General features: G+C 52.5%; 1 protein-coding gene across 1 annotated transcript in view; it reads left to right on the top strand.

Moving 5' to 3' along the window:
- The window catches only part of DAAM1 (dishevelled associated activator of morphogenesis 1), a 97,901-nt gene that overhangs the window by 60,376 nt on the left and 24,067 nt on the right, over positions 1–13,458 (top strand). Inside the window, exons 5-16 of the mRNA XM_072865690.1 lie at positions 3,449–3,520; positions 6,196–6,290; positions 8,175–8,508; positions 8,979–9,089; positions 9,207–9,310; positions 9,777–9,843; positions 10,186–10,303; positions 10,428–10,566; positions 11,050–11,108; positions 11,448–11,635; positions 11,955–12,263; positions 12,378–12,485. Coding sequence (XP_072721791.1) covers positions 3,449–3,520; positions 6,196–6,290; positions 8,175–8,508; positions 8,979–9,089; positions 9,207–9,310; positions 9,777–9,843; positions 10,186–10,303; positions 10,428–10,566; positions 11,050–11,108; positions 11,448–11,635; positions 11,955–12,263; positions 12,378–12,485 — 1,704 coding nt within the window. The remainder of the gene's footprint in view (positions 1–3,448; positions 3,521–6,195; positions 6,291–8,174; positions 8,509–8,978; positions 9,090–9,206; positions 9,311–9,776; positions 9,844–10,185; positions 10,304–10,427; positions 10,567–11,049; positions 11,109–11,447; positions 11,636–11,954; positions 12,264–12,377; positions 12,486–13,458) is intronic.

Below are 13,458 nucleotides of genomic sequence, written 5' to 3'. Positions count from 1 at the left end.
GATGAGCCGGCCCCGCTGCCTTCCCACCCCATTCCTCGGCACGGGTCTTGCTTCCTGCCCAAATCTCCCAGCTGGGTACAGCCCATCATCTCTTGGTGCTGTGCAGTGGTGGGGACCTCACCACCCTTCCCAGCTGGTGTTGCTGCTGGGAGCACTGGTGGGAGAGGGATGCTCCTTATAAGAGATGCTGATGATACCCCAGAGTGATGGGGAAGACGTTCAGTGACGGCTCCAGGAGGTGACAGGAGCTGGTCCATTTTTGGACCATGTTCAAGGTGCATGTGGGTGCCATGGCTCTGCCATCCCCTGGGGCACCGTTTGCATGCCAGACTCTAAAGCGGGGCAGGGAAGCTGGGAAAATTGCAATCTTTGCCTGCAGGCTTTGCAGGGTTTGTACAGAGCCTTCCTGCAGCAGAGCCTAGGATGGCTCGGAGGGGTGAGTTGGCAGACATGCACGGGGCTCCTGGCTCCCCGGCATCCCTCCCTTCTTCTTCAGTGCCTTTGGCACATGTACGTGCTCTCCTGTTTCAGGCGCATATAGGCGGTGTGCCCTATATGGCTGTGTGTACCAGGGAGGGGTGTACTTTTGCACACAGGAGCAGATGGGAGTGTCCTTTAGGAAGGTGTGTGATGTGAGCTGAGAAACTAGAAAGACATGGCTGCCTGTGTCAGACAGGATCGTCACCGAGCAGGAAGGTGGCCTGAGCCTCACCCTGGCTGCTTGGCACCACTGAGGGACCATGGGGTCATCCAGCAGGATGGGTGGGCAGCACTGAATAGGGCTAGCACCGAGAAACTGCCCTTTGGTTGCGGGAAAATAATGCAAGCGATGCTCTGCAGATTGAACCTGCCATCAGGTGCAGCCTGACCTCACATCCCCGCGTCCCCATGGTGGTTGGCCACGGGCAGTTCCCCCGAATCCTGCTCCTACCTCGCTCCTGGGGGCTGGTGGTCCCACCTGGGTTAAACTGACAGCTCCAACCCACAGGTTGCAGAAATCATGTGTGTTTCTCTGGGGTGACAAATACTTTGCAAAATACGACGGTTTACTTTTCCTACCCCACTCAGGAGAAGCCGAAGACCTTCCTTTAGCTCTGCGAGAGGTGGTGGTATAATTTGTGCCTTTCCATTCAACTTGTAAATATAAATTACACCTCTGTTTCTCAACCCCCCAGACACTTTCTCCATGCTCCTGAGCATCTTTGTGACAATCTGGATGTCTTTCGGCAGGCTGTATGTGAGCGGACATGCCGGCTGCCAGGATTCCTGCGGGCACGGCAGGTGCTTCTCCGCACAATCCAGCGGTGGGAAGCTCTGACCAACCAGGCAGCTGCAAATGGGTGTCCTCTTCCCAGCCCCTTGGGAAGGCATTGGATTTCCCCCACCACGGCGGAAACCTCCCGCTAGCCATGGCTTCGGGTGGCCAGACTTGATGCTGGCAGATGACAGTGCCTGCACGTGGTCCCAGACATGGCCAGAAATGCAGCAGGATGGGCAGCCGGACGGTCCCCGGGTTATTTGGAGAGGATTGCTTCACCAAGTCCATTTGCCAGCAGACAGCAAGAGGTCTCTGTCCCTCCGTCCTCTTGCCTTTGTTGGAGGCAAGTTTTCGGGAGAGGGGAAGGCAGAGAGGAGCCAGCGCATCCCATTTTTCCTGGCTGTGAAAAGGCCACAGGCATCCCTGTCTCTCCCCATCAGGCTGGGTGTTGCACACTCAGCCAGCAGATGAGCATTTCTCTTTTTTAAGCACTATTTGGACAGGATGGGCTGGTTTTATTTGTGTCTGGCAAAAACTAATTGTCAGAGCATGACTATGAAAGGTCCATCCATGCAGAGGCAGGCAGTGGGACCTCCTTCAGGTGTATTAGGTTTGGCACTAGCATGGGTAGGACAGATTTTTTTGTTGGTTTTTCTAACATCTCAGAAAAAGTCTTGCTCTCTGCTGATTCCCGCTTGCTTAAAAAAAAAATGAAATGTGGAGGGCAGGTGAATCAAGTGTTTCATTGAAAACCTCAGTTCTTGGCAGGAGAAGGAGAGGAGAACAGCCCAAAGTATTAAAGCAGAGGGCAGGGGTTGCCAGGTCCCTTGTTGCTCTTAAACTTCTTTTGTCCCCATCCTGGAGCCAGGCACAGTGAAGGGTCAGGTCTGCGGGGATGGGCTGCACTGCCCGTGGGGGAGCTGAGTCCCGTCCAAATTACCTGTCGCTGACTCCCTGTGTTCTCTCTTGGCAAGCTGCAGCTTGGGAAGTTTGGATGCACAAACATTTCCCACATACGCCTCTTGAACCGCAGTAAATATCTGGGACTCTGTTCCTTGGCCTTGCTGAAATCAGCCAGAGGATCTGTAACTGTCTGCATGCACGGACGTGGGGGCAGAAGAATAGGCCGTCCAGCTCCCACCGTCGCAGGCGATTGCGGTGTGGGATGACCTTTGCAAACATCTCTTAAAGTTAGGGAGGGGGCAAAGTCGTGCAGCGAGTCAGGCTGTGAACTGAAGATGGTTACCAAGGGAAGGTGTCTGGGATTTGCATAGTATCGGTTGACTCCAGCCTAGACCTGTGTGGCATTTCTGCTGTGAATCCTTTTTCTTCTTTTGATATAAGTTTTTAGGAAAATAGAGTGGGGAAAAGAGTTGATTTTGAAGTATTCCCTCAAAATCTGCCTACTTGCTCCAAGCAGTCCCTGGGGACATGCAGCATTATTTATCTGAGCTGGGCTCAGAGGTTCTTCAGTCATGTCCTACAAGAACATGGTAGAAACTGAAAACCCCTTGTGAGTCCCACCAGATGCAGGGCATGGTAGACCAGGATGACCAGATGAGGCTCTGCATCATTCAGTGTCATAGATCATGGGCCCAGGGTGACATCCTTTAACAGGGGACATTGCCAGGTGCATGTTCCCTCCTAACAGCTAATGAAGCCCCCAGAGGAGTTGTCTGTTGTGCCTGGAGTCTCTCTTAGGATGTTGGTAAGTCATGCTCCTGCTCCAAGCATGGAGCCTAGTTCGTGTCACATTTATTCACTCTTCATTACTTGTAAGAGACTCTTTTTTTTCCCCCAAAGCACATTCATCAAGGCTGTGCAGCCAAAACTTCAAGGGCACTGTAGCATCGGTACAAGAGAAATCTGGATGTAAAATTTCAGCGTGGTTTCTCCGAAGCTAATAACCGCAAGACTGATGCAATATCATTGGGGCAGAGTTTGGTCACAGGCAGATGGTGTAATGTAGATTGTATATAAAATATGCTAGTTCAATAAGTCAGGTAATGTTCCCATAGATGGAGCTGTCGCCGGTGAGCTCAGAATGTAGAAAGTTGAGCTTATATTGATATCAAGTAATGCAAGAGTTCAAGAGCCCTTCAGAAGTGGTTGGTCATGAAGGGCAGGGGATGTCAATGCTATTTCTACTAATCTGCTGTCTTTGTTTCACTTTTTCCACCCCCCGTCCAGGACCAGGAAGAAAATAAAGGAGCCACCAGCTGGCCGGAGTTTTATATCGATCAGCTGAATTCAATGGCTGCTGTAAGTATTTCCCCCATGCTTTGGCGCTTGTGAACCCCGTATGGGGCAGCAGCGCAGCGGTGACAGTCTGCGGCATGGCCAGCATCGCGTCCGAGAGGGCGACGAGTGTTGTAGCCACAGAGTTGTGACCTGGCTGTTTTCAGCCTTTCGGGTCTGCGGACCTCTCAATAATTTGGAGTTGGCAGTAGCTTGCAATTTGTCCCAGCAGTTCAGAAACCCCTGATGTGAGGGTTTAAGGATATTCTCCATTAAACCAACAGATATAGCTGGAAAATGGAGGCATTTTCTATGGCACGAAGGGCATTTCATCTTGCCCCGGGCTGGGAGGCTTCGAGAGGGTTGGCAAACAGCAGCTTTCGGTATAAAGCCACCAGGCTGGTTTTTAAAGACCCCGTTTGATTGTGCAATACCGCTGGGACACCAAGCTGCTGTGGTTGCTCTGAAGCCGATAGCTCCTGTGCTTTTTCATGGATGCCTGCTACCGCCTTGCTCCTGAGACACCCTTCTGTGCTGGGCGGCCACGGTGAAACACAACGCTGCAGGTTGTCCGTCCCACAAGGGTCGTGTTTAGATGTAATTTTATGAAATACTTTCTTGTCAACATCGTGCCAAGCAAGACAGAAATAGTGCTGTTTTCTGTAGGAAACACAATTGTATTTCCTGCAAGGCTGCGCAGTTCAGAGCCCCTCCATCCTCACTCCTGCTTTCAGAGGCTGAAGGTGCTGAGGTTCATGGCCACTGCACTAAGGATGGGAGCAGCATGGAAAATGAAAAAGAAAAGCGTCATTTTTCTTTTTTTTTTCCCCCTCTTTGCCCTGCTGTCACCTGGACAGGGTGACAGGGAAGGTAGGGCTGGGTGGGGGAGCAAGGACAGAGGGACAAGCAGGGGGCTGAGAGCCAGGAGGGAGCATGCTGCTCCCCTCCGGGAAGGCAGGAACACCCGAGGCTGGCCACGGGCTGCCGGCTGGACGAAGCCTTGAGCCTGAGCAGAGCTCATGATCAAAGCCTGCCAGATGCCTGGAGGGTGGCTTTGATCTCCCTGACACACTGCCGAAGAGGAGCTGGGTTAAAAGTGCGGGTCAGCGCAGCTCTTTATATCTGCTGGGACCCTTTCTCTCTCCTTTGGCTCAGCCTCAGCCGGTGCTGGCAGGGCTCACCCTGACACCTCTGAGGGCCCAGTGCCGTTGGATGGTGCAGGAATCACACGGGGTGTTGCTTTAGCTGTGGCCTTGGTTGCATGAGTTGGGGTGAGCAAGCCGTACCCTGTGCATGCCCGGGGCTGTAGGCAGCCATGCTACCCAGGTAGAGCTGCAGGAGTCAGGGTCCCGGCCCCCAGAGCCAGCCGGATAGGGAAATCCAGTGTGGGAGATGCCAAGGGCATCCCATGCACACAGCCATTGTCCCCAACCCAGATGCACATTGGTGGGTTGCACTGGGAGACCTGGGAGCGACAGGGTTGGCAGGACCCACCTGGCTGACCCCGAGCGTGGATGCAGCATCCCGTCCCTTCCAGACTGCGGGGCGTCCCCTGAGCCCCCTACCTCCTCTGCAGGGTCATATGGGTACCTCTTGGGACGCATGAGTACCAGGGCAGGCTAAAGGACCCCTCCTTCTCCCCTGCCCCAATTTAGCTCCTTCCCTCTGTGGACCCCCAGTTAGCGTTGGCTTAGCCCCCTGCATCCTCCCAGCCCCTCCAGCCCTGGGATCGTCCTCTGGAAACACATCAAGATTCACATCACCCAGATGTCACCTGCAGCATCTCCGAGCAGGGTTCAGCTGGACACTTTCTTAGAAGATACTGTGATGCACTTATTTACCTCTTTCTTTTACAAAGTGTGCTTCCTGGAGGGTCGTGGGCTGTAGGGGACATGCCAGGATTTACATCCAGAGCCCACAAGTTGGGATGCTCCTCTCCTGAGTTGCAGCCTTTCCCTCTCGCTGCTCTGAGTCTGAGGGTTGCAGGGGGACAGTCACGAGCATTCTCCAACATGGGCTCGTCTGGATGAGTTGCAGGTCAGCAATTTGGGTGACACCAATCCTACCTGCAGGGCGTTAACTCTGGAACTTAATGATCATGCAGGACAATGCTAAATGTGTCCTCTCAAGGTGGTGATCCAGCTGTCCCGGTGGTCCTGGGGCAGTGAAGCCTGGCGTCTTGCCAGGGCTTGCTAGGGGGTGAGGACCGGTTTGGGGAAGAGGGCACTGGGTTCCTGCAGCCTCGCTCAGCACCAGTTGATGTTCGTTCCTTGCTGCTTTGAAACAAAACCCAAGTGGCCGGGGAGATGCAAGGCCATCATCAACGCTGCTCCAAAGCCGATGTGGGTTGGGACGTCGCTGACTTGTGATGCCCCAAACACTCACAGCGTAATTTTACATGTGCTAGCGAGCTGTCTGGGTGCTTGCGGGCAGCGTCTTCAGCCTAAAGCAACGTGTTCGCTCTGCTGTCCCCAGCCCAGGCCGTCTCCTTGCAGACCACGGGCGTTTTTCCAAACTGCCCTTTTTCCTGAGTCCTGCAGTTGCTAAAAGGATCTGGACTTTTAGACTTCCAGAGTCTGTTTAGGGTCCCAGCTCTGTCCCCGTGGCTTGGCACGGCGAGGCGGCAGGCACTCCCACTCTTCGGGCACAAGCTTTGCAGGGAAACCTCCCCTCTCACATCTGCCTTTCTCCTTTCGCAGAGAAAATCGCTGATCGCTTTGGAAAAAGAAGACGAGGAGGAGAGAAATAAAACAATCGAAAGTTTGAAGACTGCACTGCGGACGAAACCAATGAGGCAATTCCCTTCCATTTCCTGGCTTTATTACCGCCGTCATGGCTCTTGATTCATGTCCTCTGGCAGAGGGGGGGTTAAATAGAAATATAAATGGGGCCTGCTCAGGATGAGGGAGGCAAGGACCCTGAAACGCCACTTGCTTTTTTTGATTCACCTCTTGTCATTTTGTTCCTTTTCCTCGGTCCTTTTAGTGGCCAAGGGCCACTAAGACCTTCACGTCTGTTCAGGCAAATCAGGCGACTTCTTTTTTTTTTTTTTTTTTCAAATTTGCTTTTGTTCTCTTTGGAACAGAATGTAAAAATTCCTTCCAGATTGAATTTAAAAAAAAAAAATATCCAATTTTTGTTGGTCAACCAGGCCCTTTGTTTCAACTTCAACTTCTCTTGCACTTTTTAAAGGAATAAAAGCACATGAATCTTCAGCCTTTTATGAAATGCAAAAAAAAAAAAATGTTGCTAGGAGGTTTTGATGGGGAGGATAAAGAAAGGGTGGGACTCTTTCTGAATGTCTGTAGTTTTTCCTAAATTCAGTTTCTCTGGAGCCTGCATGCACACATCTGCAAAACCTTTAAGATGCCTCAGGTCAACATTTTCTGGTGGGAAGATGTTTCATTAAGAAATGCATGACCTGGTCTGGTTACGGAAGAAACAAATTTGCTATTGCTTGCAAATACATTCCCCTCTTCCATTTCTCTTTTGCAATGGTTCTGGTGATGGTACTTGGTAAGAAATTCCCAGGGTCGAGCGAGAGCACCCAATTTCTGTGAAACCTGGGCCTCTTGGGTGCTGGCTCCCTGCAGCACCCTGGGAGCAGGGCTGGTACCCAGCCATAAAACTTTGCAAAGTCCTTAAAGTGGTTTGTGAGTCTGTCTCACTGCAAGTCAGAATGATCCAGCAGGCTCTATAGGAAATTTCACCTGTTGGACCTGCTTTTGCTCCCAGGGCAGTGAACATCAAATTTCCTATTGACTTTGGCTGGAAGAAGAGCAGGCTTTGAAGCAGAGAAATCAGTTTTCCCCGAGCCTGCAATTACCGCTTTTGTTGCTGCGCATCAGCATGGCTTGTTTCAAATTAAAATCATCCCAGTGCTGGGATGTTCTTGGCTCATTTGTTTTCTGAGCCCGTGCCTTTTGCCAAACCAGAATACACCCAGCCTGGATGGCATCGGGCAGGGAGGTCCTAAAATGCCTGAGCAGCATGCAGTGTTATGTCTGCCTGCTCTAGTGAATCTGCCTGGGGCACTGCCGTGCGTTTGCTGTCTGCTTTCTATTTAGCGGTGTTATAAGTCATTATAAAAATCAGAAATCCCTTAAAATTGGTGAGAGGTGCCTAAGGGAGGAGGAGGATGTGGATCACAGAATCACAGAATGGTGAGGCAGGAGAGGTAGCAGGAGGCAGAAAGTCTGACAGGCGTCATGGACGTGGGCTCGGCTGACGTTGGGGTGTCTGCGGCTGACGAGGAGGCGATGCCAGGGCTTGGGAGCTTCTTCCAGTCCTGTGCAAAACTGGTGCCAAGTGAGAGGGATTTAAGACTCAGGTTGGGGACTGGGAAGGTTTTGCAGCAGCGTGGCTGCAAATTCCTAACCTCCACCCTGGGGCTTGTGCTGACGGCTGGGTTAGCTGATCCTCTTCCAAATGGCCTAGCTCTGTACAGCCTTGTGCAGATGATGCCTGGTTGCCTGCGCTACCGGGCATCGATTAAATTACTAAGATTTTCGCAACCTCGTCCCTGTGCTCTAAGCCTGCAGGCTTTCTGCTATCCAAAGTCCAGGAAAAAATAGATAAGAAGGTTCTGGGTTTACAATAACAGGCAAGTCAGGCCTATTTGAGGTTAAAAGGGTCCTTCAGCGTTTGGTTTTTAAGCTAAAAAGGCTCTTTCTGGCAGGTTTGTAACCCGGTTCATCGACCTGGATGGCTTGTCATGTATTCTGAACTTTCTCAAAAGCATGGACTATGAGACGGCAGAGTCTCGAATACATACCTCGCTCATTGGATGTATAAAAGCACTAATGAACAACTCCCTGGGCCGGGCTCACGTCCTGGCCCATTCGGAGAGTATTAATGTAATTGCTCAGAGTCTGAGCACGGAGAATATTAAGACGAAGGTGGCAGTGCTGGAAATCATGGGCGCTGTGTGCCTGGTTCCCGGGGGCCACAAAAAGGTACTGGAGGCGATGCTGCACTACCAGAAATACGCCAGCGAACGGACTCGTTTTCAGGTAGGTGGGTCTCGATTCGCCCCTCGGCTCCTGAAATTCAGCGTTCTTGTCCCTTCCTCCTCCTGGATATCTAAATGCCACTTGCAAATGATTTATTATGGCCGTTTGCAACTTAGATACTCTGGGAATTACTCCAGAACCATGTCTGATGAGGTCTGCAGCTGAGCAAAGAGTGAGGAACCAGTTATTTAAGGCAGCATCCCCCCCACAAAAAAAAAATGCTTGCTTGTGCAGGGTCGCTGGGATTGCAGCTCTGCAAGGCTGTGGCACATCTGGATGGGCTGATGTTAGCCGAAACGAGTGCTGGGGTGGGCTGCATTACAGCAGGCAGCAGCTGATGTCCATCACCAGCGAGTTGCTACAGGGGGTTTTGGAGCACCACGAGGAGTTGTTCCTGCATGCGTCCCCTGGCCGTTTGTGCAGCACTGGGGCTGTCGCTGGGTGTTTAACTGATGTCACGTGTTTGGCAGACGCTGATCAATGACTTGGACAAGAGCACAGGGCGGTATCGGGATGAAGTGAGCCTCAAGACAGCCATTATGTCCTTCATCAACGCAGTCCTGAGCCAGGGGGCAGGCGTGGTGAGTGCCGGGGCTCTTGGAGAGGGACGTGTTTTGGTGGGTTTGGGAGTTTTTATTTCAAGAAGGTTTCTGAGGACGTGCACCTTGCTGTGTTGACCCCACAACTGTCCCCTGCAGGAAAGCCTGGATTTCAGACTCCACCTGAGATACGAATTTCTCATGCTTGGGATCCAGCCAGTCATTGACAAACTGCGAGAGCATGAAAATTCAACCCTCGACCGGTGAGTAGTAACCCACAGCCCGGCGGTTATTTTTGCCCTTGCCTTGCGCCCTTGCTTTCTGGTTTCTGGACTTGGCCTTTGGGGAGAGCATGTGCATGTAGACTGTCGATCTGGCCCCTCTTGAAATTCTTCACTGTCGCCAGAGAGGGAGAGGAAAAACCCCGGTGCCATTTCGCTGCGCTCTAACGTAGGGTTGAGCCGGGAAGGATGTGCCATTGTGGGCCTGGGGTATGCTGCCAGCCCTCCTCCTTTTCTTGTCCCAAAAGGCTCCTTGGAAAGGCTGGGAGCTCGGACTGGGAGCTTGAGACTGAAGATCCAGTTGATGTTTCAAGTCCCACTTGTCTCTGGGCTGCTGCCGGCTAGTGGGCTGCTCTGGAAGCTCTGCCAGACTGGCTGCTGCAATTTATTAATTGTCACATTCATACCTACTGTTAACAGCCCTTTTTTCTCCCCTTTCTTTCCTCAGGCACTTAGATTTTTTTGAAATGCTTAGAAATGAAGACGAACTGGAATTTGCCAAAAGATTTGAGCTGGTGAGTTCGAACGTTGCTGATGCAGGTGCCAGCACTCCGTGTCACAGTTCCTTTTAAAAGCACTTACGTGGCCTGGGATGAAGTGTGGTCTTTCGGATAAAATTTGGAGGTTGGAAATCTGTCTCCTGCTGCCCTGCTCTGTTGCGGCCTCCATCCTACAGCCTGCTTCATCCCTGGCTGCCGACCAGAACTCTTTGCCCCTTGCAGGGCAGTGGGGCTTGTCTGTCCATCAGGCGTGGGGTGGGCATGGCTTGTGGGGTTTGGAGTTGAAACTCGGAAACAGGCGGTGCCGTCGCTGGTCCGATGGCCGATGGCCTGACCTTGCTTCGCTCCTGTCCGCAGGTCCACATCGACACCAAAAGTGCAACTCAGATGTTTGAGCTGACGAGGAAGAGGCTGACGCACACTGAGGCATACCCGCACTTTATGTCTATCCTGCACCACTGTCTCCAAATGCCTTGTGAGTCCTGGGGGAGGCGAGGAAACCCGCGGCTGCCGGGGGCTTGGCAGCCCACATCCCCTCCCCGGGGGCGGCAGCGACCTCCCTGCTGCTCCCCTCAGTCTCTCCCCTTCTTCCCCTCCAGATAAAAGAAGCGGCAACACTGTCCAGTACTGGCTGCTGCTCGACAGGATCGTGCAGCAGATCGTCATCCAGAGTGACAAAGGGCAGGACCCCGACGCCACTCCCCTGGAAAACTTCAATATTAAAAACGTCGTCCGGATGTAAGTGCTCGCCCGTCTTTCCCAGGGCTGGCTGCTGAGCAGCACCGACACGGGCTGCGTGGCTTTGCTGCCTCCCGCTCCGGCAGGCGAGAGCGCCAAGGCTGGGGCTTATCCCTGCCGGGCTGGCATCGCTTTGACCTCTTAAGCACAATGTGCAGGTGAATTAAGCTCAGCCTCTGTGTCCTCAGTGAGCTATTTCCCCTGACTGCTGCTGTCACTGTTCCTTATTCATCACTTACTGTCACCCGGTCATGTTTCTGCTCCTCGGTTGGACAAGGCAGCATCCCTGGAGCTGTTGAGACAGCATGGCATCCCAGCCTGCAAAACCTTGCTGGAGAGAGGCAGAGCAGAAGGGTTAGAAATACCAGTTTGGGAACCTTAAATCACACTGCCCAGGCTTGCTCAATCGTGTTTCTTGCAGGTGATGGTCACTTGTTTACTGCAGTAGGATTGTCTCACGAGCTACATGTCTTTTCCTTTTAGGTTAGTCAATGAAAATGAAGTGAAACAGTGGAAAGAGCAAGCAGAAAAAATGCGAAAAGGTGAGTGATGGAGAGATATACGGCATTAACTTTAACCTTAGTGCATACAGTAAGCTAAACAGATAACATATACATATATTTAGCTGGATGGACTCTGCAGGCTTTATTGAGTGGCTGAGATAATATCACGCTATGGGGCTTACAAGGGAAACGGGCAAAGCAGATACTCATTTTTTCATGGGGAAGCCCTGGCCGGGGTATTAAGGCACAGAACACGCTCCCTTTTCTTAACTGCGCAGCTTCTCCGCAGGGCAGCAGGGGGGTTAGTCCCCTGCGTGCTGCCGTTTGCCAAAAGGGAGTGTTTGTCACCTCAGAAGTGGTCTCACGGGGCTGTTTCAGAGCACACCGAGCTTCAGCAGAAGTTGGAGAAGAAGGAGCGAGAGTGCGATGCCAAGGCCCAGGAGAAGGAAGAAATGATGCAGACGCTGAACAAGATGAAGGAGAAGCTGGAGAAGGAGTCCAGCGAGCACAAGCAGGTCAAGCAGCAGGTGGCGGATCTCATGGCGCAACTCCACGAGATGAGCAGGGTGAGGCCCGAACCTTCGCCACGTTGTGGCCCAGTCCCAACCCCCCTGCAAGCACCATGGGGTGATTTCTGGAGGCTGAGCTGCACAGGGGGCTGAAAAAGGTGCTTGGTGGGCAGGCTACCACGATGTCCATCCCTGGTGACGGGGTGATTTCGCCTCTCCAGCTGCATCAGACCTCAGTCGAGAGTGCTGAAGCCTTTGGGTGCTTCCTATGCTGGTTAAATTTTGGCAAAAAAAATTAAAAATCAGCATAGGGGCATTTTTTGGGTGGCGTCCCCCAGCTCCATATGACCAGTCCCTCCTCCTCTTTCTCTCCCAGAGGGCGATCTGTGCTGCTGGCCCCGGAGGACCTCCCTTGCCACCAGGAGCTCCTGGTGGCCCTTTACCTTCTCCAGCTCCTGGATCCCTTCTTCCCCCTCCACCACCACCGCCACCCCCAGGGGGATGTCCCCCACCACCTCCCCCACCACCACCCCCTCCAGGTGGTCCCCCACCCCCTCCCGGCCCCCCACCCCTGGATGGGGTGATGCCTCCCCCCGGAGCACCTCTGGGCTTGGCCCTCAAGAAGAAGAGCATCCCACAGCCAACAAACGCCCTCAAGTCCTTCAACTGGTCCAAGCTGCCAGAGGTAAGCCAGGCAATAATTCGGGCAGTAAAACCGGAGGTGCTGGATGGCCACCCGGTGATGTAAGGGCAGGTGGGCAGGGGACCCCCAACTTGCAATGCTCCCGCTATCTTGCAGAACAAGCTGGCAGGCACTGTGTGGACCGACATAGATGATGCAAAAGTGTTCAAAATCCTGGACCTCGAAGACCTGGAAAGGACATTCTCTGCCTACCAAAGACAGCAGGTAATGGCTGGCCCGGGGCATGTGTGGGCATCTGGGCAAGGCACTGCCGTTACGAGATCGCACGGTTTCACTTGTCGTCTCAAAACATGTCTCCCGTCATTATTTCATACCAATGCCGTGTTTGGCAGATCGACTCGATCTGCTTTATCCTCTCATCCACATGCTGGTGCCTTTGCGTTGAAGTGGCCGCTCACGGCTCAGTGTGCCTGATTTCGCCCCTGCCCACGCACCTGACCACGTGTGTCATGAAGATGGATCACCAAAAAACCCAAAAAAAAAAGAGAGAGGGAATGTATGAAAATAGCCCCCAGATGTGGCCACGGTTGGGTAATATTTTTGGATCGCTCTTAACAGCAACTGCTTCGTGTCTCCGTATTGGGTGGAAAATGTCTATCCCTCTCTGGCCAAGAAGGACTAAGTTTTGCCCACATCTACCATGGGTGGATCTCTTCTTTTATTTTTGTAGTGAGCCCAGAGCAAAATGTGAGCTTTGAACAAAAAAGCAAATCCCAAACCAAAATAATGACACTGCAGGCAAAAGTCTCTGCTTTTTAATCTCCTGCTCAAGCAATATGGCCCCAGTTTGGAAGGCATCAAAGCACACAAAGAAAATTAGACGCTTATTTTACCCCAGGCAGGACCACGATGGGCAAAAGCAATGAGATTTCAAGAAGGCAGGAGAAAAAGCAAGGAGAGAGGCTGAAAAAGTCATGTTCACCTGCTGAATGTCTGGGTGCATTGCTGGGAGGAGAGAACAGCTTGTCCCGCTCTCGCCAGGCTCAGGCGGAGAGGCAGTGCTGGGAAGGAGTGGACCCGACACATAAGCTCCTTAGGCAACGTGAGAGTTTAATCTCTTCCAGAGGCTAATTGAGGGAAATATCGGGGCGGATTAGAGCAGGGCAAATATTAAGAGTAACACACCAGAGGTATGTGCTCCCCAGTGTGTTTTGGGAATAGGTGACCACGGTGCTGG

Source organism: Ciconia boyciana, chromosome 6, assembly GCF_034638445.1.
Source record: "Ciconia boyciana chromosome 6, ASM3463844v1, whole genome shotgun sequence".
Taxonomy (NCBI): Eukaryota; Metazoa; Chordata; class Aves; order Ciconiiformes; family Ciconiidae; genus Ciconia; species Ciconia boyciana.
This window is presented reverse-complemented; position numbering and strand designations above follow the sequence as displayed.